This window comes from Amblyomma mixtum, chromosome 1, assembly GCF_055824585.1.
Source record: "Amblyomma mixtum isolate Tamu chromosome 1, ASM5582458v1, whole genome shotgun sequence".
In the NCBI taxonomy this organism is placed as follows: Eukaryota; Metazoa; Arthropoda; class Arachnida; order Ixodida; family Ixodidae; genus Amblyomma; species Amblyomma mixtum.
In genome coordinates this window covers 88,271,775-88,296,070 of record NC_143012.1, presented here as the reverse complement: position 1 = coordinate 88,296,070, position 24,296 = coordinate 88,271,775, and the positions used below count along the sequence as shown (strand labels likewise).

The 24,296-nt window shown below is 49.7% G+C and overlaps 1 protein-coding gene across 2 annotated transcripts in view; it reads left to right on the top strand.

Annotated features, from left to right (window-relative positions):
- Positions 1–661: 661 nt before the first annotated feature.
- Positions 662–24,296, top strand: part of LOC149367136 (deubiquitinating protein VCPIP1-like) — a 74,886-nt gene continuing 51,251 nt past the window's right edge. The window contains exons 1-4 of one of the 2 annotated variants that reach the window (XM_089554345.1): positions 662–873; positions 8,234–8,510; positions 11,553–11,998; positions 20,056–20,386. In XM_089554345.1, the coding sequence (XP_089410471.1) occupies positions 8,276–8,510; positions 11,553–11,998; positions 20,056–20,386 (1,012 nt within the window). In that variant the 5' untranslated portion in view covers positions 662–873; positions 8,234–8,275. Of the gene's footprint in view, positions 874–1,546; positions 1,665–8,233; positions 8,511–11,552; positions 11,999–20,055; positions 20,387–24,296 lie in introns of those variants that run through there. The other variant, XM_089554351.1, reaches the window with a different exon arrangement.

The window sequence follows — 24,296 nt, the reverse complement described above, 5'->3', positions numbered from 1 at the left end:
TTACCTTCATTTGGAATATAAATTTGTATAGGGTTTTCCCACTTATAGTATGGCGCCACAACTTTAAAAGTAAAGGTTAAAATTAGTACTAATATCGTTTACTATATTTTTCCTTTGCGTAAACACACGGGAAAGAGATTCAAGTTTTGATATACTCTCGGAATATGTATTATGGCGTCAGTTGTAAAACGCAGTTTTGCTTATCACATGCCTCTTCAGTAGTTAGATACAGGCATTTAATAGACAGTATCTGTCCCGGCGGGAGACTTTATGACGATGTGGTTTGAAGTCTCTAACACGAGTTATAAAAGCAAAATTAGGAAGCAGAACTGAAACCGAAGTATAGTTCTGGTTTCGGCTTGCTTTTGTAGTGGCGTATTCTTTTACTTCAATGATGGTGTTTGATACGATGTGACGACTCACGAGGACACTCTTTCATAATTATTGTCAAAAAACGTTCTGTAAATGTTGTGATCAGGTTTTCGAACCGTTGCCTTTCGATGTTTTTTATCGAAGCTCTGATCCCTGAGGTCTGACGTGATATCGCGATACGACTAGCGTTTAGTTTTTAAGGTGGTTTCGGTTCTGCCTGTTTGTGACGTCACAAAAACGAAATCGACGTTGGTTCTTCTACTCAGCGCTACCTACTGCGAACGCGCTCAAAGCCTGGCGTCGCTGTGGTTGCTGTGGTGGTGACTCGGAGCTTGGAGATTTTCCGGTGCCCTGCCGGATAACCGCATTTTCCCAGCTGGTTGCTCAACCCCCTATCAGCGTGCGTGCGGGAGCATTCGTCGCGTATTGTCATGGGAAGCAGCTGAGAATGGATGCGGTGCTGCTTCTAGACCTCTCGACGGGGCGAGCGTCTCTACTCGCGTAAGTTTTTTCGTGGGATAAAAACAGCCCGTGAAGCCTTCGGCCTGACTTCGAGCTAACTGCGCTAACTGCACCACAAACAAGAGGAGAACGCGTTACCAGCGGGCATTCGCATAGTTTGCATGCATGGTTGTTGTTCCTTTGTTGCTGCCGTCGTCATTTCGAGGATGCTGTCCTTTCAGACGTTCGTTTGCTGTTGCTGCTGCCTAATAAAGCTTGAAGTTGCGTTTCATTTCCTAGCTTCGCGCTGCTCGTATCGGAAAAGAAATCCCCGACTGGAGGAATTCGGCAGCTTGTTCTCGTTTCGGAGCATTTGTGTACGTCGTTTCCTCCTCGCTAAGAGATTTTCGAGGCATGTTGCCCAGCGCGAGGAAAATCGCGATTCTTTCCGTCGTAAACAGCGGCCAGGCGTCATCCGACGGAGTGTGTTTATTTTGTAGGACCCGTGAAAATTTTTCGCCTTTTAGTTCAAGGACTGACGCGCTGCGCTGGAAAGGCGTCCGCGATTAATATTCAGCCGCCCCAGATAATCTCTCCTTCAGACCTCGGCGTCGGTTTGGATATAGTTTGAAAGAAGAAAATAGACAACCCTGCTCGAAGCGAATGTGCTCTCGACGGAAGGGTAAAGTTCTTTTGTTGATAAGTTTTCTGACTCGCAGCGCACGCGTTGTGATTGTTTGTGCTGCGTATACGCTTAATTTCCGTTCGGTTTTTGCCGCCCCTGCTTGGTTGTAGCGAGGCGCTGTTTTCGTTTCGCGGTATTTCCGTTCTCGTCCCTTGCAGCCGACGCGGTAAGCGCTACCTTTTGACATGCTGTCACAGGAGTTTTATAAATTACTTGGACAAAGAACTAGCTTCTGTCGAGTTTGAAATGTTTGTGTCATTGTCATAGTTATGGCCATTCAGGCTTCAATTTGACATCATAGACACTTGCTGATGTGCTAGTTGGTTTTTTATACTCGGATGAACCGGAGCAAAATAATACAAAGCTCAATTTTGTCCCACGTGTTGTCGTTTGGCTGGTATACAAAGCGTAAACATTGTTATTTTAACGTGCATTTTTGTAATGTTGTATAAATAGCAGCTTCTGAACAGTTGCTTGACTGGTGATCTGGAGAAAAAAAAAAAAAACTGCTATTGTTGGAGCAAAAAATCGATTAATGTTCAGCCTCTTCTGTTGCAACATGTTGTAATGCTTGTTTTACCTTCTGCTCGCAGATTCTATGGCGGGATTATATAGCACCTAGCCTGGCTTTTGTTTGTTTTTCTGCAGAATTCAAAAATTTGATTGCAACACATTGTGTCAATTGTGCAACAACCATTAGCAAAAATACATATATAGCACTGTTTAATGTATTGTGGACGCTGTCTTGTCTTTTTAGGGAGTGGTCAAGTCACTCTTGCAAAACCATCTGTTAGTGAGAAAACAACATGTTTATGTTGTGGCAGAGATTTTATTGCATTATTGAATAGGGTAGGCCAGTCTACAGCGTCTGTTTACAAGTTTGAAGCTTCATGCATAATCAAGCTTTCTAATTTTGTACAGCTTTGGCTACACCCAATTTTAACAATTTTTAGGACAGTTGGACACTTGTGGCCCCACTTACTTCAAGGGACGACAAATGAAATAAGAAACTGAGTTTACTGTTTTAAACTTCACTGTCTTTTAAATTCACTATTATTTAATTACTTTTGTAGCTCAGAAGCGCAGAGAAAAATTTTCTATTTTCTCTCCTTGATTTTGTAGCTGTATAAGTAGCAACTGACACCTTCTGGTAGCTGGAAAAAAATGAATGTGGCGTTTTACTGCCGAGCCCATGGATTTGGGACCAAATCTCTGATACAGCGATTGCAGTTTTGTTAGAAGGGAACTGCAAATATGCCAGTCTTCTCTGCAATGCTACTGCTTGTTAAAAAAACCCCAGATGGTCTAAATTAACCCAGAGCCCACAACTTCCCCACCTTTCATAGCCCATGCGCAGTTTTCGGACATACTGTACCATCATTTTGTTCAGTTTCATTAATGTTTTTAGCATTAGAATGATTAGTGCAAGGGCGAGCGTTGCTGTCATTAGCCAATGGTTGTTGACGCACCTGTCACGTTGGGCAGAATACTATTTATACGAACTTAGTGTTTTACATGGCTGAAAAAAAGCTTGAAGGAAACACAAGGACGAGAACAGGAAAGACACGGACAGACGAGCACTAACTCGCAACTGAGATTTAATAGAGAATGGAACGAAAAAGGAAAACATAAGATGAAAACAAAACACACACACACAAGGCCGCAGTCTTCACACGACACATCTGGCAAAAAAAGCAATGCATAAACAGGTTATATTTGAAACCCAAGTGATGGCAATAAAAATTACTCTGTAACGAACAAGCCTACTGATGTCTGACTGATGCAGTTAGCACTTTCTAAGCGCATATGGAAGGTCCCCATTAGTTTACAGCTAATTTATCATGATGCCTGAAAAGAAGTGTCGCCCTGCTAAACAATGGTCTGCACTGTACTTTTTTCTTTTTCTCATTAGTGCCCCACGTTCGGCAGGTTGTCAAGGGAGTCCCCCCTGTTATCGATTAAATCTCAGTTGCGAGTTAGCGCTCGTCCGTGTCTTTCCTTTTCCCATCCTTGTGTGTTACTGTCGCGCATATACACCAACTCGCCCAACTTTCTGCTCTTCTTAGTATTTTACTTTTGCCATAACAAACCTTAGCATGCCATCTCGCATGCATGATCTTTCGCATATTAACCTCAAATGTAACGACTCTTACTATGCCAGCTCGGATACAACGAACTTAACCTCGGATATAATGAATTTTCATGTGTTACGCCAGATGTAATGAACCTAAGTATACCACCTTGGATATAATGAAGGTTGGGATGTTAACGCATGCATACAGTGCACTGAAGATTGCCTAAGAGGTTTTTTTTCCTAGGGCCAGAGAAGCTGCTGTTGTATTTTAGTGTCCCAGCACTTACAGTTGCCATTTTCTGCAGTTAAGAAGCACTTTGATTTGGGCTAGTTGGTTCACGGCTGTAGTTAATGTCAGGACGGCGCACGAAGCGAACAAGGACGGGAGAGGCTTCTGTCTTATTGTGTTCTTGTGCCTCTGTCGTCCTTGTTCTTTTCGCGTCGTCCCGACATCAACTACAGCTCTGCAATTAGCTATTATGTGTTTGTTGTTGGGCTGCGTACCCCCCCCCCCCCCCCCCCGCCCAACACACACACAAACACACACACACCTGGGAAGGTTGTGATGATGTCACAAGTTCGCGTGACCTAGGTGGCAGGTGGATGACAAACAAGCAAAACAACGGCCGCACAGCTTTAGAACACCTAATCCAAATTTGGTGTAACTCCAAATCGACTGTCATTTTTTGTAGCGTGAGCTACACTGGCCGAGGTTGAGCTGTTTTGCGTGGCTCCTGGAGAGCTGGCATGCTTCACCGCGTGCGCTCACCTTCCTTTCCTTAAAATGATCGGAGTGTAAAACATTGGCGACGCCAACGCTAATGAATACAATGAACGCCTATGGCTTCGGCGCCGCGTTTCTGGCACAACCTTGTCAATGCCTGCAGCGCGCATCTCTCTCTCATCACCCCATGTACCTATAAGCATGATTCAGTTGTCCACTGAACCAGGGAGCTATTATGCGCACTTCCTTTCCTTAAAGTGATCGGAGTGTAAAACGTGGTCAACGCCAATGAACACAAGGAACGCTGACAGACTATGGCTTGAGCTGGCTTGAGAGCGCGTTTCTGGCACAATTCCAACAGCACACACCTGTCACTACCGCTACTTAGCTTAAAGCACGGTTGAGGTGTCCACTGTTCCAAGAGGGCAGTTACGTGCCTTCCCTCTGGTTCAGGTGTCCACCGAGATGTGGGCACCTTGCCTTCACCTCACGCTAGGTATATCCTGGCATAGCAGAGCTAAGCCACTGCCAATTTTTTTTTGTGTTCACTGACTGTTGTGTCCTCTTAACGACCACTCAATCCTCCTCCTAACGACCACTCAATCCTCCTTCTAACGACAACTTGCACCTCGTCCCACGCTGTCACCAGATGCCCCCCCACGGTGCGCCCCGCACCCTCCTCCTGTTCTAGGAAGCCACTCCCTCCCGTGGACGCTTCTCCGCTCCGTCCTTTCTTCGGGCGGCCAGTTCGGCTGCTGCCTCGGTCGACGCTGGTCGCACCCTCTTCAGCTTTAAATAAACGAAGTCTAAAAGTACCGTGTGCGTCTTTCGCTGCATTCAACACAGCGACCGGACACGACAGTGGCGACGAGAAAGTGGATTCGACCCGCGCTACGCAACGCTATTGACAAGCCATGGCTACGCGAGGGTTTCCCAATCAGATACCAGAATTCAACGGTTCATCGTGGTCATCGTGGGTTGGACGTCTTCAGTTCTACTTTGAAGCTAACAACATCACAGACCCAGCCTTGAAGAGGGCCAACCTGCTGACGCTGTGCGGGGAGCAGACCTACGATACTGTCTGCGCCCTTATTCAGCCAAGCACACCAGCGGCAGTGTCTTACGACGACATCGTAAAAGCGCTGCAAAAGCACTACGACCCAAGGCCATCCGAGGTCTACAGCCGGGCTCGCTTCCAACGACGAGATCAACTGGAAGGAGAAACTGTGAGCGCCTACGTAGCCGCGCTCAAGAAGCTCGCTGCCGACTGCAATTTTGGAACGCTGTCGACAACAGCTACCGGGCAGGAGGGAGACGCAGCTTCTTCTGCTAACACCACCATGCTTCCCTTGGACGTGATGTTACGCGACAGATTTGTGTGCGGACTGAGTGACGAGTCACTGCAGCAGCGCCTGTTCGCTGAGAAGGACCTCACATTCAGCAAAGCTTACGACATCGCCGTTCGAGCGGAGAGCGCCGGTCACCAGCAGAGAGGGATTCGCCGGAACACCGAGCCGGTACACCAGACAAGCAACCAGGTGCGCAAGCCTTCTGTTGTTGTAAAATCGGTCAAAAAGGCACAACGCTGCTGGCGGTGTGACGACCAACACAACCCCCAGGGATGTCGATTCCAGTCAGCCACGTGTAATTTTTGCCATAAGCGAGGGCATATCGAAAGAGCATGCATTACGAAACGGAGACTTGCCAAGATAAAGTCACCTTCCCAGCCTAATCACAGCGTCAACGCCTCAGAGAATACGCCGCTATCTGATCTCCATGGAACAACATCAGCAACACCATCTGTGTTGTACGACCTGAACACCATGAATCTCGGCACGCGACCGAAGATTTTTACAGAAGTAAGCGTACATCACCAGCTGATTAAGTTCGAGGTGGACTCCGGCGCAGCCTGTACTCTGATCAGTGAGGACACGTTCCGAACTTCATGGCCATCTGACGCACCCGCCCTGCAACAAGACGACACGCACCTGCGAACGTGGTCAGGACAGAATCTGCCACTATTGGGCTCTGCCAACGTGCAGGTTAACTACAACGGCCAGACCCATACGCTACCTCTGCTTGTTGTGAAGGGCACAGGATCAAGCCTTCTAGGGAGAAACTGGTTTTCTCCACTAGGCGTGATGATATGCAGTAAACATCAAAACGCCGATGCGCTAAGCCGTCTGCCACTAGACGCAACTGTTGACGAACCATTTCCACCAGGAGACGTTCTGATGTTCGAAGCACTGCCAGAACCTCCGCTTACAGCAGGCACAGTTGCAGCATCTACGCAGAAGTGCGCAGCTCTCCGGCTAGTTTACACAGCTGTTCAACAAGGCAACGTGCATAAACTCAAAGGGGACAACTTCGACGCTTACCGCAGGCGAGCTACAGAGTTGAGCACCCATCGCGGCTGCATCATATTTGGGTCCCGAGTTGTGATGCCGAGAGAACTACGCGCACAAGCTATGTCTCTCATCCACGCCGGACATCGGGGCATCGTTGCAATGAAAAAGTGTGCCAGAAGCTACATGTGGTGACCTGGCATTGACAACGACATCGAAACAGTGGTGCGAGAATGCAAGCCTTGCCAGAGCAGCCGGAGCGCCCCGCCGAAAGCTCCTGTCCCAGAATGGGAAAAGCCAGACACACAATGGCACACACTGCACATTGATTTTGCAGGACCAATTGAGGGCTGCACTTTCCTTGTGGTCGTAGATGCCTACACAAAGTGGCTTGAGATAAGGCAAATGGGACAGACGACTTCGGCAGCAGTCATTGACAACCTCCGATCACTATTTGCAACGTTCGGCCTGCCGCGCAAGGTAGTGTCGGACAACGGAACACCGTTTGTGTCTGCGGAGATCCTCAAGTTTTATCGCGACAACGGGATCTCATCAGTTACATCGGCCCCCTACCACCCAGCGACAAACGGACAAGCCGAGCGCTACGTAGCCGAGCTAAAACGCGCCCTTGAAAGAGATCAGACAGGCTCGCTGCAGCGCCGCCTTGCGCGCTTTCTCTTCAAGCAGCACACGACGGTTCAGAGCACAACAGGCGAGACCCCCTCGAAAATGATGTTCGAGCGTGAAATGCGAACCCAGCTCACAGCCATCCTCCCCGAGCCAAAGGCAGAGACGTTCCGGGAAGAAAAAGCAATTCCGCGCTGCGGCACGCTTAATGAGGGGCAGCGCGTCCTCGCCCGACAGTTTCTGAAAAAGCCACGCTGGGAGGAAGCTACAATTGTCAGACGCATAGGCCTGCGCTCTTGGCTCGTCAACATACATGGCACAGTAGCACGCCGACATCTCAACCAGCTGCGTAGATTTACGACGCCGTCTGAGAGCTGTCCGCCAGCGGAGAGAACACGTGCACCATTTTCCCACATAGCCTGGCACCTCTTCCCGGAAGAAGAGACTTCGCCCAGGACAGACCCAGGAGACACAGCGAACAACAGCCAGCCTACAAGTGTTTCTCCCCCGAGCGCACAAAGCCAGCGCGCCTCCACGCGTGAGCGCCGACCCCCTGCACGATACCAGGCAACTTTCTAAGGGGGAAGGAAGTGTTGTGTCCTCTTAACGACCACTCAATCCTCCTCCTAACGACCACTCAATCCTCCTTCTAACGACAACTTGCACCTCGTCCCACGCTGTCACCAGATGCCCCCCCACGGTGCGCCCCGCACCCTCCTCCTGTTCTAGGAAGCCACTCCCTCCCGTGGACGCTTCTCCGCTCCGTCCTTTCTTCGGGCGGCCAGTTCGGCTGCTGCCTCGGTCGACGCTGGTCGCACCCTCTTCAGCTTTAAATAAACGAAGTCTAAAAGTACCGTGTGCGTCTTTCGCTGCATTCAACACAGCGACCGGACACGACACTGACTTTGCATTCAACTGAAAAGACATATTCGTAAAGGTGCTTTGCCCCTTCTCCTCTTATGCAGGTGATACTGCTCGTCAGCTAGAGTGACTGTGTGACGTTGGAAATGGACGCGACATCCGCGGGGACTCCGTCGCTCAAGGAGCCCGCACAGCCCCGTGTGCTGAGTGCAACGTGCCCCGACGAGGCTTGTTGCGCGCGTCTCTTCTTCCCGTCCTACGACCAGAGCGTCGAGTGTCCCCAGTGTGGCCAGCGCCATGACCGCGCTGTCTTGCGCAACGTCAAGGAGGTGTCCAACCCGGGCATCGCCTTCCACTCGCTCATCCGCAACATCCTCATCAGTGAGTCAGCTGAGTTTGACTTGTGTCGTTATGCGATGGAGACACCCAATTTTGGTTGCATGTTCTTTCTCTGTGATTATGTACTGTCGGAGACAAAAGTGCCCAGGACACACGATCGACAACAAAAGCATATATAGCTTTGTTATCAGCCGGTGGTTGCAGATCACACTTGTGGAGATGACGTTAGGCCTTTGACTGTATAATGTGTGCCAGTGAAATCATCCAAACAATAGCGCACTTCGCACTTATAAGTCAATGTCATCAGTCGCACATCCGGGAGAATTTTGTCCCCTATAGTGCAAGGCGTGTACAATAGCTGTGACCTCAAAGGTGGTTTGAGGTCTTGTGAGGCATGAAAAATTGTGAGATGATCGCTGCTTCCTCTTTTTAATTCGCTGCAGCATTAAAGGGGTACAGACACAAAGTTTTTTGGTGTCTTATTTTTTGTTTTTGCCTTGAAACAGGTCTACAGGTCTAGTAATCATGAAAATGAGCTCAAAGCACTAATGCGCAGCATTAATAGACCATTCTGGGCAGTTTTGATCTCAGTCAGCGCTGGCTCTGAAGTGCAGTTCGACGTCGTGGTCAACCGGGCAACCTGTCTACCACATTCCTAATGAGCCACCGCGGTGGCGCATTGCTCATAGTGCTGGGCTGCTGACTCAAAAGACGTGGGTTCGATTCCCGCTGCGGCATTCACATTTCGGTGGAGGCGAAATGTTAGAGGCTTGCTTACTGTGCGATGTCAATGCACATTAAAGAACCCCAGGTGGTTGAATTTTTCGGGGCCCTCCACTACGGCGTCCAGTCATAGCCTGAGCCACTTTTGGACGTTAAACCTCATAAACTATAAACATTTGTAATGACTTCGGTGTTACCGGCGAGCAGTACAGTTGTGACGACCCCACATAATGCGCAGGTCCACACGGGACGGAGAGGCAGACACCATATGGCTCAGTTTAAACAAACAGATATATTCAATAATTATACATGATTGTACATCAGAGGATGGGATTTCCAAGCTTACATGCCGTCGCCTTCATGGGGACGATGGAGGGGCTCCGGAGCTGCGCTCGATCGGTTGCTGGCAGAAGCTGCACGCCGTCGGGCTTCGGCGCTGAAGGACCCATTGGCGAACAATGTCGTCCTGAGCGTTGCTTTCGTCCGCACTGCCCAGCTATCCCTGCTCCGCCGCCCATGCCCGATCTCCTCTCTTCCAGGCTGAATTGTTTCCCTCGTCCTCCCCTCCATGGCGGAGCCTGCGGCACCCCTGAGTCCTGACCTCCCGTGTTGGGATGTCGTTTTTCTCCTGCCGGCCGCATTCTTCCTCTTGCGGGGTTTTCAGCCTCTCTTCCGTCCGTGTACGGCCAGGCAGCCTAATTGTGCTGGCTTTTCCTCTGCGGCGGAGGCGCACGTGATGCTGGGGGGCCTTTTCCCTCCCGCCGGCGTCTTTGTTCCCCTTGAGGGGTTTTGCCGCCTCTGGGGGCTCCGTCTATGCAGCGCCGTCGAACGCGGACCGTTTAAGGAGAGGGGAGACAAGGGAGCAGAACGGAACGAGCTGTGTGTTTTTTTTTTTTTTCTGCGAGCTCTCTGAATGGGCCAGTCGGCTTCAAACAGCCAACCGCCCACATCCTTTGCCGGGGTGCCTCCGGGGTTGAGCACAGAGAAGATGCCGCCGAAGATAGGGGCCCTCGTAGCACACGCACGGAACGTCACACAGTTGAGCCCACTTATGACGGCCATAGTTATAACGAATGCTTGCTTATTACGGACGGAGGAGGTGCTGCTGTTAAAGTATGCATTATGGCAATAGGACTGTGTCTTACATACAACGAACAACCGTGGCAGTGTGACTCGGATATAACAAATGAGGAGACGCTGTCAGAATAATGTGGACGGCTTGATGGTTGGTGCCATGGGAGAGGTTCGATATTAAAAATTTTTTGGGAAGTACCCTTCTGGCACAAATTCTGCAAAATTGCAATGAATACCACTTTCTGCAAATTTATTGGAAAGTGGCTATTTTAAGGGACTGTGCACTTTGCGTGATTCAATAGATGTTGCCTGTTGAAAAAACCTACAGTTTGTCTAATCAATACAGTGCTGTACCATTCAGATAAACATGCATCTTTGTGCGGCATATTTGTCAGGATATTTTGGCCGGCTTGTTGGTTGGTTGGCACTGAAGCTATAATTAATCGGGCCAACCTGCCCACCACTGCGCTCTCCATCAGTTTGGAGGGGAGGAGCAACAGACTTCACCCCGCGTGCGAAAGGTGAGATTCGACTGCTGACCAGCGATAGGGGCCACGCCTGATTAAGCGTTGACTGGAGGCGTTAGGCGTAGACAAATTCCTTAACAAACCCCTTTACTTAGGCAACGAACAACGACAAAAGGTTACAAGATCAAGCCCAACAAAGTAGCAGGCGTACACAGGCGCGACACAAATAACAAACACAAAATGAGGACGCTAACAACTATTAACAGGAAGAGGGAAATACCAGTGTGAGAACTATACAACAGCGTTACAAGATCAAAACAATACTGTACAATGCAATAGGACGAGAAAGAGCGACAGGACAAGGGAAAGAGTTCAAGCAAGTGGGGAGATATGGTGGCTTAGCTGCGAGCTGGCAAGGTCCGGTCGCAGGGAGCGTCGGGCTGCAGATACTCATCGTGGGGCTGATGCGGTGTTGCGGATATGGCTGAACTTGGGCCACGTGTCTTCGGGGCTGCCGTCGCCGCGCTCTACGTGTCAAACCTCCACCTAGGCTCGCTTACCGACCACTTCCCAGTCTGACCGGTGTCCATTCGCAAGCCTCTATTACGTCCCTCATGGAATGCAGTGGTCACTGAAAATCACTTGCGAGGCGGTCGGTCTATCTCTACGCCATCTTTGCTGTGCTGTGTAGATAAACCATTCCATTTGTAGTGTTGGACAAAGAGGGAAGCTGTGTGTGCTGTTGTTTCAAAGTTGTGCAAAAAGCCCGGACATGGAAAATGCTGCGTTCACATTTGCCGCCGTCGTTGCCACCCTGCAGGCAACCTGGTCCCCAAGCATGGTGAGGACACCATAAAGGTGCGGGGCCTCTCCAATTACCACTGCAAGCTGGTGTCGCCGCTGCTTACCACGTACGGCATGGACAAGCAGTCGGGTAAGGCCCGGCCCCTGTCGGAGATGGGCGCGGGCGCCCATTTCGACTGCAGCGTGCTGGGCGGCCGGGCCTTCCGCATCGACCCCGAGCTGGTGGATGTGGCAGGCTATGGCCGGGATGTGTCGGGCAGTCTGGCTTACCTGCGCGGCACCTTGGCGCTGGTGCGTGCCCACAACGATGGCGAGGACCGGCTGCTGCCCGTGCACGTGGATGGTGACGGCCACTGTCTGGTGCACGCGGTGTCGCGTGCCCTGGTGGGCCGTGAGCTGTTCTGGCACCCTCTGCGGTGCCACCTGAAGCGGCACCTCGAGGAGCACCTTGCCAAGTACAAGGTAGGTGCACATGTGGTTTTTACAGCGACAGCTGTTAGCGTCACCTACGCCGTCTTCAGTGACGGCATAGGCTTCGGCATAGCGGAGGAATTTGAGTGGGGTAGGAGAAGCGTGGTTCTGTTATCTCAATGATACCGTACTGCAGCTGAGCACCTTGCTAAGTACAATGTAGGTGCGTGTGTAGTTATACAGCGGCGGCTGTTAGTGGCACCTACGCCCTCTTCCATGATGGCGTAGGTGTTGGCACAGTGGAGGAAGGAATGTGAGAGGGTTAGGAGAAGTGTGGTTCCATTATCTCAGTGATACTATCCTGCAACTGCTGAGTAAGCAGCACCACTGAGCGGCAATAATAAGAGAAATTTCATCAGAGTAGATAAAAGCTCCTGCCGGTTTATTTCGCATAACAATGCTACTGTTGAACCCTATAACTGGGAATGTTGTTACAGTGAAATTTCTGCAACTGCAAAGCATTTCTGTTCTCCTTTTAACAAAACGTGCTACATAATCCAAAGATTATAAACAGTCTTCAGAGTGGAGTTCAATTTCACCGATGGCTTGCAGGTATAGTGACTCAGTGGTTATGGCGCACAGCTGCTGACTCGAAAGATGCGGAGTTGATTCCGGTCGCGTCGGTCGCATATCGCTGGAGGTCGCATATCGCTGAAGGCTTGTGTACTCTGGGATAACAGTGCATGTTAAAGAAACCCAGGTGTTTGAAATTATCCGGAGCCCTTCATACAGCGTCTCTTGGTGGATGTTGGCTTCCGTCATTTAAGCGTCCCTCATAGCCACAGTTGCTTTGGGACGTTAAGGGGGGAGGCTACCCTTGAGCATCAACTTTTTTATTTCTTGAGATATCTGGATGAAATTTTCAGGCTAAGCCTGTAGCACACACATTTGAAGAACTACCAAGTTTCATGGAGCTGTGCCCTCTGGTTCTCAAGTTACAGGAGTATATCAAGGTAGTTTACATGGGTTCCTTGGGACATGCCTGGAGCACGGCCGCTAGATACAAAGCGCAAAGCGAGGTGCGGCCCGCCACGTCGCACAGAAACGGCGTCTTGGGCCTAGTTCTCCGTGCGCCCGCCGCGGCGCCACTGCTCGGGGACAACTCCTCGCAGGGAAACGCCGCGACAGCTGCGTCGGTGCGCCCGTTGCTCACTCCTTGAGGCGTAAACAGTGCGCTTTCTGGTTGCTCATTAAATACTGCATTTTTAAGTAGTCATTGAAAACACCGATTATGTCACAATCACCGCAGCAGGTAGGAAGTGTATGCCTGAACGCTGTCCATAACGGCCGCCTATACGATGCACGACCGGGCGAGCGGCTGTACCTCAGGATGTTGCATTAATGCGCCTGAAGCTTTCGATCTACTTTTAAGGCGTAAGCCTTTTATGGCTCATGACTCGCCAGCGTGTCCGTCCGTCCATGCGTCCGCGGCAGCTGTCATTAATGGTTACTTGAAAAGTCAGTAATGATAGTTAATGGTGTAGTAGTAGATGTACGAACAGTAATGATGATTAGTTAATGATACCCACTAAACGCGCACACTGCGCATGCGCAGTGCCCCATGCGCAATCCTCAGGTGGTTTAACAACGGCGCATGTGCACTGACGTCAAAAGTTTGCACAATGGTCGTATCACCCAGAGCTCTCTCAGGTGGTCTCTGAACGTTGATCGAGGAAGGATGCAGCCCGCGCGCGCTCCAATGTCGCCCGCTACGAAGCGCGCTCGCGATGCCGTACGGAAGCGTTCAAGAGTCGCCAAACGATCTTTAACAGTCGCCAAGCAGAGGGCACCGACAGAGGCGGTTAAAGGCTTTCGCCTCTTCGCACTTTAGATCGTCAAAGAGCTCCCTGATTTTTATTCACTCCTCGCTACCCCATGTAGACGGTGAATGAGACGGACACGCACAGCTGGTCACACGCAGTAAATTTCCGCTTCATGTCACGTCGAATTTTGGCTCTTATATACACAAGTTATTGCAATTTATAAAAAAAGAAAAAAAACGATAATTATAGAAGTTGTGGAACTTCATAAGCCCACCTGCAGCCGAAAAAACCACAAAGTACTTGACACTTTTATTGCATGGTCATACAAGAAAGCAAGGAACCATTCACTGACGAAGAACCTTCCTTGACCTTACTTTTTGTAGTCATTCTCTGTAAAATGCAAGGAACACGCCAGAGACCTGTCGCTTGGCGCCCACTTGTTCCTTTCCCTGACAGTCCTTGGCGAGCGATATTTTCAGCCACGCTTCTCGACGCTGTAGTTCAGAGGGAAACTCATGATATCTCACAGTTGACTGTTTTCTGGAGTTTGTGACGGACAGTGGCACACAGCGGATGCGCGGCATCGCGCCCCATACACGTCCCTGACCTGACCTCCACACACGCATGCACGAAAAGCCCAAAGAGTGCACGGCAGACACGAGGCAAACATTTATTCACGCGCACACGAAAAGTCCAAATCCAGCACCGCAGACGCGAGGCAAACGTGCTCACTCACGCGCACAGCAGAAAATCCAAAGAAAGCAATGCAGACATGAGGAACGTGAGTAGTAGTAGTAGTAGTGGTTTTTATTTTGCATTGAATATGGAAGGCAAACGCGGTTTTACACGACGCAAACGCGGTTTTACACGAGGCAAACGCGCTCGAACACGACGAAGCAAGGAGCGCTTCGGGAGTCCACTCCCGGGACCTGTCCCCGAACAGTGGCGCCCCCACCGAAAACAGCGGCCGCGACTGTAAACTCCGCCAGGACATGCTCGCCCATTGTCGGCGGCGCGACGTGGCTGGCCGCACCTCGCTTTGCGCTTTGCATCAAGCGGCCGTGCCTGGAGAATCTGCAAAATGTGCTGGCACTTTGAAATTCAGCATAGTCATTCCTGGATAGGTACCCCAGGGCAAGACAAGGCCCTTTTTGTAAATTTCTTTGCTGAAAATTTTTAGCGCAGCCCTGAATTTAGTGTTACTTATTAGACCTTCATTAACCAAATTTTAATTGCTTATTACAAATTCCAGAGACAATATTTAAAAAAAAACGGGCTTGTCTTGCCCTCAGAAATTTATTCAGGTATGGTGCAAAAGAAACCCCATGAAATTCTGATAAGTTGTTCCCAAGATATGGCCTTCCCTAGCAGCCACGCCAGGCAAAATATCGATTCTGAGAAAATGGCCTTACAAGATTGAGAGAACACCAACTTTTTGTTTCTTGAGATATCTGGATGAAATTTTCAGGGTAGGCTCACAGCATAAACACCTAAAGAATTACTAAGTTTCGCAGAGTTCTTCCCTCTGGTACTGAAGTTACAGGATTATATCGAGGTGGTTTACATTGGTTCTTTGGGACAGGCAAGGAGAATTTGCAGAATGTGTTGTCACTATGAAGTTAATTTATGATAATTCCCGGATAGGCACCTCAGGCAACAAGGCCCTTCAAAATTTCTTTGGTAAAAAAATTTAGCTCAGCACTGAATTTAATTACTACTTAGATATGCACTAATCAGCCAAATTTTATTTATCAACAATTTCAAACACATTATCTTCGATAAATTGGCTTTTCTTTCCTGCCAAAATTTATTTATGTATAGGGTAAAAAGAAGACCACACAGAAATCCGATGAGTGGTTTCTGAGATATGCTGGGATGAGCCGCCATACAAGGAAAAAAATAAATAATTCAGAGAAAAGGGCCCTCGAAAGTTGAGACATTTCCAGGTCTAAAACGATCCTGCTGAATAGCTGGAGCTGTCTCCATGGTTTCTTTTTTTTTTTTTTTGCCGCCTCTGAGTTGTCACTTCATTCTGTTCCTCAGCCTTGCCCATGCGCAGGGCATCTTTCTCCGCCGCTGACCGACCCGTACATATCTAGGACGCTAGACGCGTCGATGCAGTCATCGGCAGCGCGCTTCGCCATGCGGATGGACCTCATAGACTGCGTCCGTGCACCGAACGCGTGTCGCGTCTCGAATTTCGTCGTAGGCATCGTGACCGACCACGCAACGATCAACAAGCTGCACGACACTGTTCAAAGGGCACGGCGACAGACTGTAAAGACGGTGATCGCAAAAGTGGCGAAAGGCGAACACACCGCACAAAGGAGAGCGAGCAGCCGGAGCAGACGACGCGCATGGGGCAGCCGGCGGAGACCATCGCGTCAGCGCGCGCAGCAGCCAATAGCAGCCGCCCGTTCCCCCGCGTTCTCGAGGAGCGCGCGCTTGGTCCAATCGTAGCCTCGGATTTCAGACGCGGGAAACTCGAAAGCAGTCGTGAGGCCCCCAATCAAAAGCTAGCCACGCCTTGAGCACGCTGCCGCTGCCGCCACCGCAGGCAGCAAGAAAAGCGCAAGAATTCACGAACAAAACAAGACCAAAATGGCGGCGCTCGGTTCAGCGTGGGAGGAATGGCGCGCACGCGAAGTTGGGGCATGTTCGGCGCTTGCTCGCGGCTCAGGAGCCGCCGTGGCTTGTTGCATTTCTAATTTTCAATATTTTTACGGCGAATTAGACATTGATAATTACAGAAAAGGTAGTTTGTAACATATACAACCGGAATATATAATTTTCCAAAAATCGACTTTTTCGCGATTTTTCGGTTTTCAAAGGTCGCGTCCGCCCTTAAACCCAACAGCGAAGTATTGAAATTTTTCCATCACAAAACAGTGACAAAACAAAGAGTGGAAGATGAAATTATGACACCACAAGTGCTCACATTGAGCTGAAGTTTTATTACAGGCACACACAGGCCACTATCATCTGTGTAATTTGTGTCCTGAGGTTTCAGCAAACATCAGGCATTAATGGACATATGGACTTAAAGGGACACTGAGGAGAAATTGAAGTTAGCTTGTATCGACAGAATACCAGCTCCTCATTACAAAAACGCCACTCATACTGACAACAAAGCTCTTGTGACGTAAAAAAGAGCGAGAACCAAAATACAGGTATCGCCGCCACAGGCCACACTCGCAAGTACAAGCGTGATGACGTCATAGGACGAGACAGTGTTGCTTGTTGCTAGAACCAACACTGGGACACGAGAAGCCACAAATCACTGAGGCTCACAAACGAAGGTTGCGCAGTTGAATACTAAAGTGAGTTTTGTTTTCAAACCAATAGTGCGCTTTTATCACACAAGGAAGACTGACAAAAGACAACCTAAATGTGTTAAGCGAAGAAAATCAATACTTAGCGGCGCCACAGGCGGCCAGATGAGTTTAGGTATATCATGGCGCTTTGCGTCTATGTGCTCTGCATGCCCGCGGGGTTTCGTTTTTCACGCGCCTCGATTAACAAGCGCGGAACAGCAGAGGAACTCCAAGTGCCGCTCCAAATGCTAGTTAACTTTTGAAGGAGCCTGTTAAGGTTGGTCAGATGATCGCCACGGTGGATGAAAAACTATGATGGCATGATTTTCGGTGATCGTACAAGGCAGTTTGCGGTGTAAACAGCACCTTGAGTCTTCGTACACTCGCCCGGCGAAACGTTCCCGGTTGTGCCAGTCAACTTCCAACTACTTGAGGTTGCTTGAGGAAGTGAGGGCTGAGGTCGCTGAAGTGCGGGCCAAAGTTATTAGACACTTTTAGTATACCGTGTACCGTGTTCCCGTTACCGGTACCTGAGTTCCGGAAGCCTGCGCGCAGCCAATGCATGCGCAAATCTTGACGTCGCCAGATGGCGCCACATACCCGGCAGCTACGTGCGTGCCTGCAGCATCGGGACCAATCAGCGCGTGCTCACCGGCGGTAGGCGGGCTCCCGGTACTCCGCTAACGGTAACACGGTATGCTAAAGGTGTCTATTTGTGACAACTTCATTGACGACTTTGAGAATGCGTTCCATCGTAACGCTGGCAAAACGCCGTTGCAAACGTAAAGAAGCGACAGTAGCGACGGCCGCAATAGCCGATAGACGCCTTCAACGTGTGGCCGGCGGTAGCTTTCATTTCGGCTGCTGCTAGGCGGCACTGCTAGCCGCCAGAAATCACGGAGTCTGCGTTACGTCATGTGTACGTCATGTTTCACGTCACTCAGTCCTGTGTCGTCATAAGAGAATCCCAAGTTTGAATCAGAGCGGCGGGAAAAACTTTTCCAACTTCGAATCCAAATTTCTTAGAAATAAATGCATCTTTCGCTGCCGGCCAAGTGGCAACAAAGCCATGAAATCATCATCATCATCATCATTTATTGCCGAACTATCGGATTTTGCTATAAAAAAAAATATTAATAGAGTTCTCCTCACTGTCCCTTTATGGGTTGAAGGCCTGTCAGGTGGTTTCGCCTGCAGTGTCAGACCTTTATTATTGTTGGATGACCGTGAATTTTCTTATATAGAGGCCATGTTTTGAGAAGCCAACATGTGTGTGCATTGATGTTTTATTTAGCTTTTATAAAGGAGCTAGGTACTCTATCAATCTACGTATGTCTGCAATAAAACTTCAATTCGAATCCATCGCTAGTACTGTCTTTCCACTGCCTTTCATCGTCCCTTTTTCATGCTGTTTTATTACCGTATTTACCCGAATGTAACGCAAGTTTTTTTACCATAAACAGATGTGAAAAGTCACCCCCCGCGTTACATTTGAATACTAGGTATAAAAATGTTAAGAAAGGCACCAAACACTCATTATTAGGCTCGCTTAATGTGCCGCATTTACGTGCGTGTCGATTGACCTGCTCCTTCAAAGTCGCGCGCTCCAAATTCAGCGGTCAACCAATATGCGAACCACGCCAGGACGAGTCGTGAATGCGGTGCAAACGTGAAAAAGGCAGAGCAGACGACACCAACGAGAGCGCGCCAGCAACGAGTCACCTTGAAACATGGAGGAAAAAAATGAGGGAGCGCGACGCCAAGCGGCCAGCCTTCACAAGCCAAGCGCTCGTGCACGGCTGGTCTCCAGGGGGAGCGCGCAAGAGAAGCGAGACCGGCTGGCTCGCGAAGCCGATTCCTCTCCCGTTTTTTCGCTCTCCCAGTCAGTTCCTCTCCCGCACGCTACCAAGCTCTATGCGCTATCACGTGGCGTGGTCACGGGAGGACCGACTTTCTCCAAAACATCGCCGGTGACGTAGCGGTCCATTTGGGCCACATGATACTACCCCGTGACCACGTGTTTTCGCGTTTTTTGATCTTGCGCGTTCGCAAAGTCGACCCTCGCGTTACAATTGTGTTCTTTTTTTTCCACCGGTTTCGCCCTCGCAAAGTTGACCCTCGCGTTACAATTGGGGTCGCGTTACATTCGGGTAAATACGGTATTGAACAAAGCATAGCACAGGGCTGAATGCTGTAGCCTGAGCATTGTCATGGCTTTAATTGGCAGTTGCATCACCATTTTACTTGCAAGTGCAAAGAAACTTGGCATGCTTTGCCTACACGCATCATAGATTGGAACCCTTGAAGCTCAATGAATTCTGAAACGCACACACAAAAAAAAAAGTGGATCAACTTCTGTTGAAGAAGCCTTCAAGGACTATAGACGTAAAATTTTTGCTTTTATGTTTTCTTCTTTCAGACGATGCGTCAGACATTCGTATGCATGGAGCACGCTGTGGTATTCGTGTACGACTACTAAAGAATTTATAATTGAATTTCTTCTTGATGCTGTTTCAGTTTGTTTCATCAGTCGAACGATGCCTGATGCTTAGTTGTTGTTTAGGTCACATGATGCATAAAAAATGGCTATATAATTGGTGACAGGTCAATTTTTGTATTGTATTAGTTTTTCTAGTGGATCACATGACCAAAACATCAACTTGACGTCAAAGTTATAGTTCGGTCAATGAATTCTAGAGGCCCGTGTGCTGTGCGATGTGAGTGCACGTCAAAGAACCCCAGGTGGTCAAAATTTCCGAAGCCCTTCACTGCGGCGTCCCTCATAAGCTGAGTCGCTTTGGGACGTTAAACCCCGTAGGCAAATGCCACTCGGTAATCCATGTAGTCTAATGTCCAACGCATTGTTTGACAGAAGAAAACGCGCAAGAAGATTAGGTGTGTGTAGTTCTTTGAGGCGATTATTGCCTCGCGGACTGTGTAATAAGTGGCTTTCTTGGCCGCGTGTTACCAGGAGCTGCTGAAGGACTTTGTGGATGAGGAGGAGTGGCCGGCGATCATAGCCGAGTGCGACCCGGACTTCCTGCCTCCGGAGGGGGAGCTGCTGGGGCTGCGTAACATCCACGTGTTCAGCCTGGCCAATGTGCTGCGGCGGCCCATCATCCTCCTGGACTCGCTGGCCGGTATGCAGAGCCCTGGGGACTACGCCGCCCTCTTCCTGCCCTCCCTGTGCGCCCCCGACCAGTGCCGGGGGGGGCCTGCCAACCGGCGCAATCCGCCCCTGTGCCTCTCCTGGAGCTCCTCAGGACGGAACCACTACATTCCTCTGGTCGGGGTCCGCATGGGTGAGCACGCCGAGACTCTGCCACTTGGTGTTTGCCCATAGTCATTGAAACCAAGCAGTGCGTAGGCAAGCGCAACTTTTTTTAAGGGGGGATAAGACTTTGCCACTTGTTGTTTGTGAAAGCAAGCCAACAATCATTGAAAACAAGCAGTGTGTCATCATCATCATCAGCTGACTACGCCCACTGCAGGGCAAAGGCCTCTCCCATGTCTCTCCAATTAGCCCTGTCCTTCGCCAGCTGCGGCCACCGTATCCTCGCAGACTTCTTAAAGGGGTAGAGACACCAAATTTTTGTGTTGTATCTCTGGGTTGTAAATAATGCGTAGCGATTCCGTGAGCATGGAACACCATCTTAGAAGCATGAACTCGCATTATATAATTAATAATCGTATTATTTGTACCCAGCAGTTTCGGTTTCGGTTCGTAGTTGCCAGGTTTTGCCAGGCTCTTTCATGACGTCAAAAACCAGACAATGCGTTGTCACGTGGGTCCGGAAAGCCGTGACGTCGTGTAGGCATGTCGTCTGCTTGACACGCACGTGGTGCGCGTAAACACGGAGAGCCGGGCGGAGGGCAAGTCGTACAGCTCCAAGTCGGAAAGAAGAGTTTTATTTCGGCGAAGACACCGATTATGAGGAATCGCGGGATGACGCAGACGAGGAAGAAGACACCGCGGTTCGAACCCCGACAACCACTTCGTTTTGATCCGCTGGCCAGCGATTCCGAAGAGGAGGCAGGCGTCAGGCCCGACGCAGCTCAGATTGTGCCAGCGAACGCCGAGCGTGTAGGCAACGTCAAATGGTAAAGGCGCGTTCACACTACGCCGACGATCGGCTGATTTCAGTCTGGCGATGGTCGGCGGCGGCGATTTTCGTGCCGTCGGCGCGTCTGTCACACTGCGCAGACGCCGACCGAGCACCGGTCGTCGCCTGACGAGCGCATCGCCGTCGCGTCGCCGAGATAGCAGCCGTCGGCCGACCCGTGTGTCACACTCTGCCGACAACAGCGCCGACCTCACGCCGACGTTGTCCCATCCCGACAACTCGACGCTGCTTCTTCGTGCGCGCTGCTCGTCTGCTAGCTCCGTTGATGAAGGCGTCGTGGAAATCGAACTTATCTTCTATTATGGGACGAGTTCGCACTAAAGCGATGTGAATAGTAGGCCTTTTATTATAGCACAGTCGACTTCCAAAGCGCCGTAAACTGCGGAAGCGAGACCACCTAGGCCTAGCGACGACTAGGGCAGCCTGGGACCAGCGCGCAGTTCAGGCGTGTTCACACTAGGCCGACGGGACCCCGAGGTCGAAGCGACAGCGACGCCGACGGTCGCGTCGGACAACCTGGTCGTTCCCCGACTAGCCAGTCACACTGCACCGACGACGATGACGCCGCCCTAACGACCAAGCGTTGTCCTAGTGTGACAACGCCGCCGACCAAAACGAGACCCGTTGGCCGACGTGCCTTGGGCATATCGGTGGCCGAGCGAAAACATTCGCCGACCAAAAACAAGTAGCGAGCTCAGAGCGCGAAGTGCAATCATTATTTAGACAAATAATGCACGCGCAGCAACATTCATCAAGCCATATGGCCACTTGGCCGACGCGCCGCACTGATCGTCGCTTGCGAACTGCCGCCCCACTGCAAGCAGGGACACGGAGCGGTGAGCATCGCTGCGCCGCTCTACCCAAGCTCCGCCCGCAACCGGTGTCGCACTTCGCTGCCGTACAGCAGTCCCTCAGAAAGACTGCTCGAGCAGCGACAAAGCATGCCTGCTTATGTTTCGAGCTTTCGGCAACGGCATCGCTCGCGGGCGCTCCGGGCGACGAGCTCTTCTGCTGCCTGGTTGCCGTGGTCGTCGCTAGGCCTATAGCCTCTTCCGCATCGCAGTCGCAGCGGCCGGCGCTTCGGAAGTCGCCTGCGCTATAATAAAAGGCCTACTCTACACATCGCTTTACTGTCAACAGCATCATCTCACAATAAAATAATAGTATGGTAAATCTCCACGACGTCTTCAGCAGCGAAGCGAGCGGGCGCCAGGCGAGCCGGACCGCAACGTCAGGCCAGCGGCAGCTGCGAGGCGGTTGTGGCAAAAAGTTTGCTCGTATCACAGTCGTTACCTTTGCCAGCAGCTCAGTATTCGTCAGCGATCCTCAAAAATGACACATTTTTCACATTTCTTATCCCAGGGTTTATTATTTACGTCAAGAACACACTTTAGCTCCTTTTTATGACGCCGGCAGACGGGATCCAGGCTGGCCGGCCGGCCGGCATGCTCGGCGTACTTCACGTTCGCACAAGAAAATACATAACATCCATGATACTAGAGAATGCTTCCTACATTAGAGCACGGGCAATATGCCTCTGCAAAAGTGGATCTTTCGGCAACGACATCGCCTGCGGCAACGCCGGGCGTAAAGCACCATCGCACTCGCGAGCGTGCGGAAAAAAAAAAAAAAAGACTCGTGAGCACTCGTAACCAAGGTTGCTAGGCCGCGAAACCGCGAAACCGCAAAACTTGGCCCCGTACGTCAGAAAACTGTGCAATGACGTAGGAAATTAGGAAATACTTGCTTGTGTTTTCTTCTCTGTTCCTACGTCACACTGATGCACTAGCGATGGCTCAGACTTCAAGAGTGAGCATTTTCACAAACTTTAAAATGAAATTAAAATATGTTCTAGACCTCCCTTAAATTTAATACTTCGCTCTTATGGTCCTCACATACAAAGGAAACGTATGGCAGTCTTTAGTACAACCTTGGAATTTGATGTCTCTACCCCTTTAATCTCATCCGCCCACCTAACTTTCTGCCGTCCCCTGCTACGCTTGCCTTCTCCTGGAATCCACTCCGTTACCCTTAAAGGGGGACACTGGTCTTAGACCTATTTTCCTTATTTTTAGTCGAATCCTAATGAAACTGTACCACCTTGCTCAGTTTTTTTATACTGATTTCAACAATGAAATTACCTTTCTCATAAGTTAGTTGGTTGCCAAAATAAATTTTAATTAGCCATTCATTGGTACCTCAGTGTAAAAAAAAACTGCTCAATGAAAAATAATTTTTAATCAATGGCTACATAGTATGTATGGTGAGTAAAGAGTGCAATATTCAAAACCATTTTTCCGTTTTACCCTCATTAGTAATTTTACATCACTTGGGATGTCAATGTTCAAGGTGTGAATGTAATGCATCGATAAGCTTTGCGTAATTATAAAGTCCCGCCGCGGTGGCTCAGTGGTTACGGCGCTCGGCTGCTGGCCCGAAAGACGCTGGCTCAATCACGCGGTCGAATTTCGATGGAGGCGAATCTCTAGAGGCCCGTGTGCTGTGCGATGTCAGTGCACGTTAAAGAACCCCAGGTGGTCGAAATTATCCGGAGCCCTGAACTACGGTGTCCCTCATAGCCTGAGTTGCTTTGGGAGGTTAAACGCCAATAAACCAAACCAATAAACCAAATCGAAACCAAGCAGTGCGTAGGCGAGCACAACTTTTTTTAAGGAGGGACACTGGTCCTAGACCTGTTTTCCTTATTTTTAGTTCAATTCTAATAAAACTGTATCACCTTGCTCAGTTTTTTATACTGATTTCAACAATGAAATTACCTTTCTCATAAATTAGTCAGTTGCCAAGATAATTAATTTTAATTAGTCATTCATTAGTACCTCAGTCCAAAAAAAAACTGCTCAATAAAAAATTAATTTTTAATCCATGGATACATAGTATGTATGGTGTGTGAAGAGTGCAATAATCAAAACCATTTTTCTATTTTCCCTCATTAGTAATTTTACAGTAAAGCACTTGAATATCATTTTTCAACGTGTGAATGTAATGCATTAATAAACTTTGCGAAATTATAAATTTGTAAAGTGCGACTGAACAAATATGCTTCGATTACTGCACACACTGTGCCTTC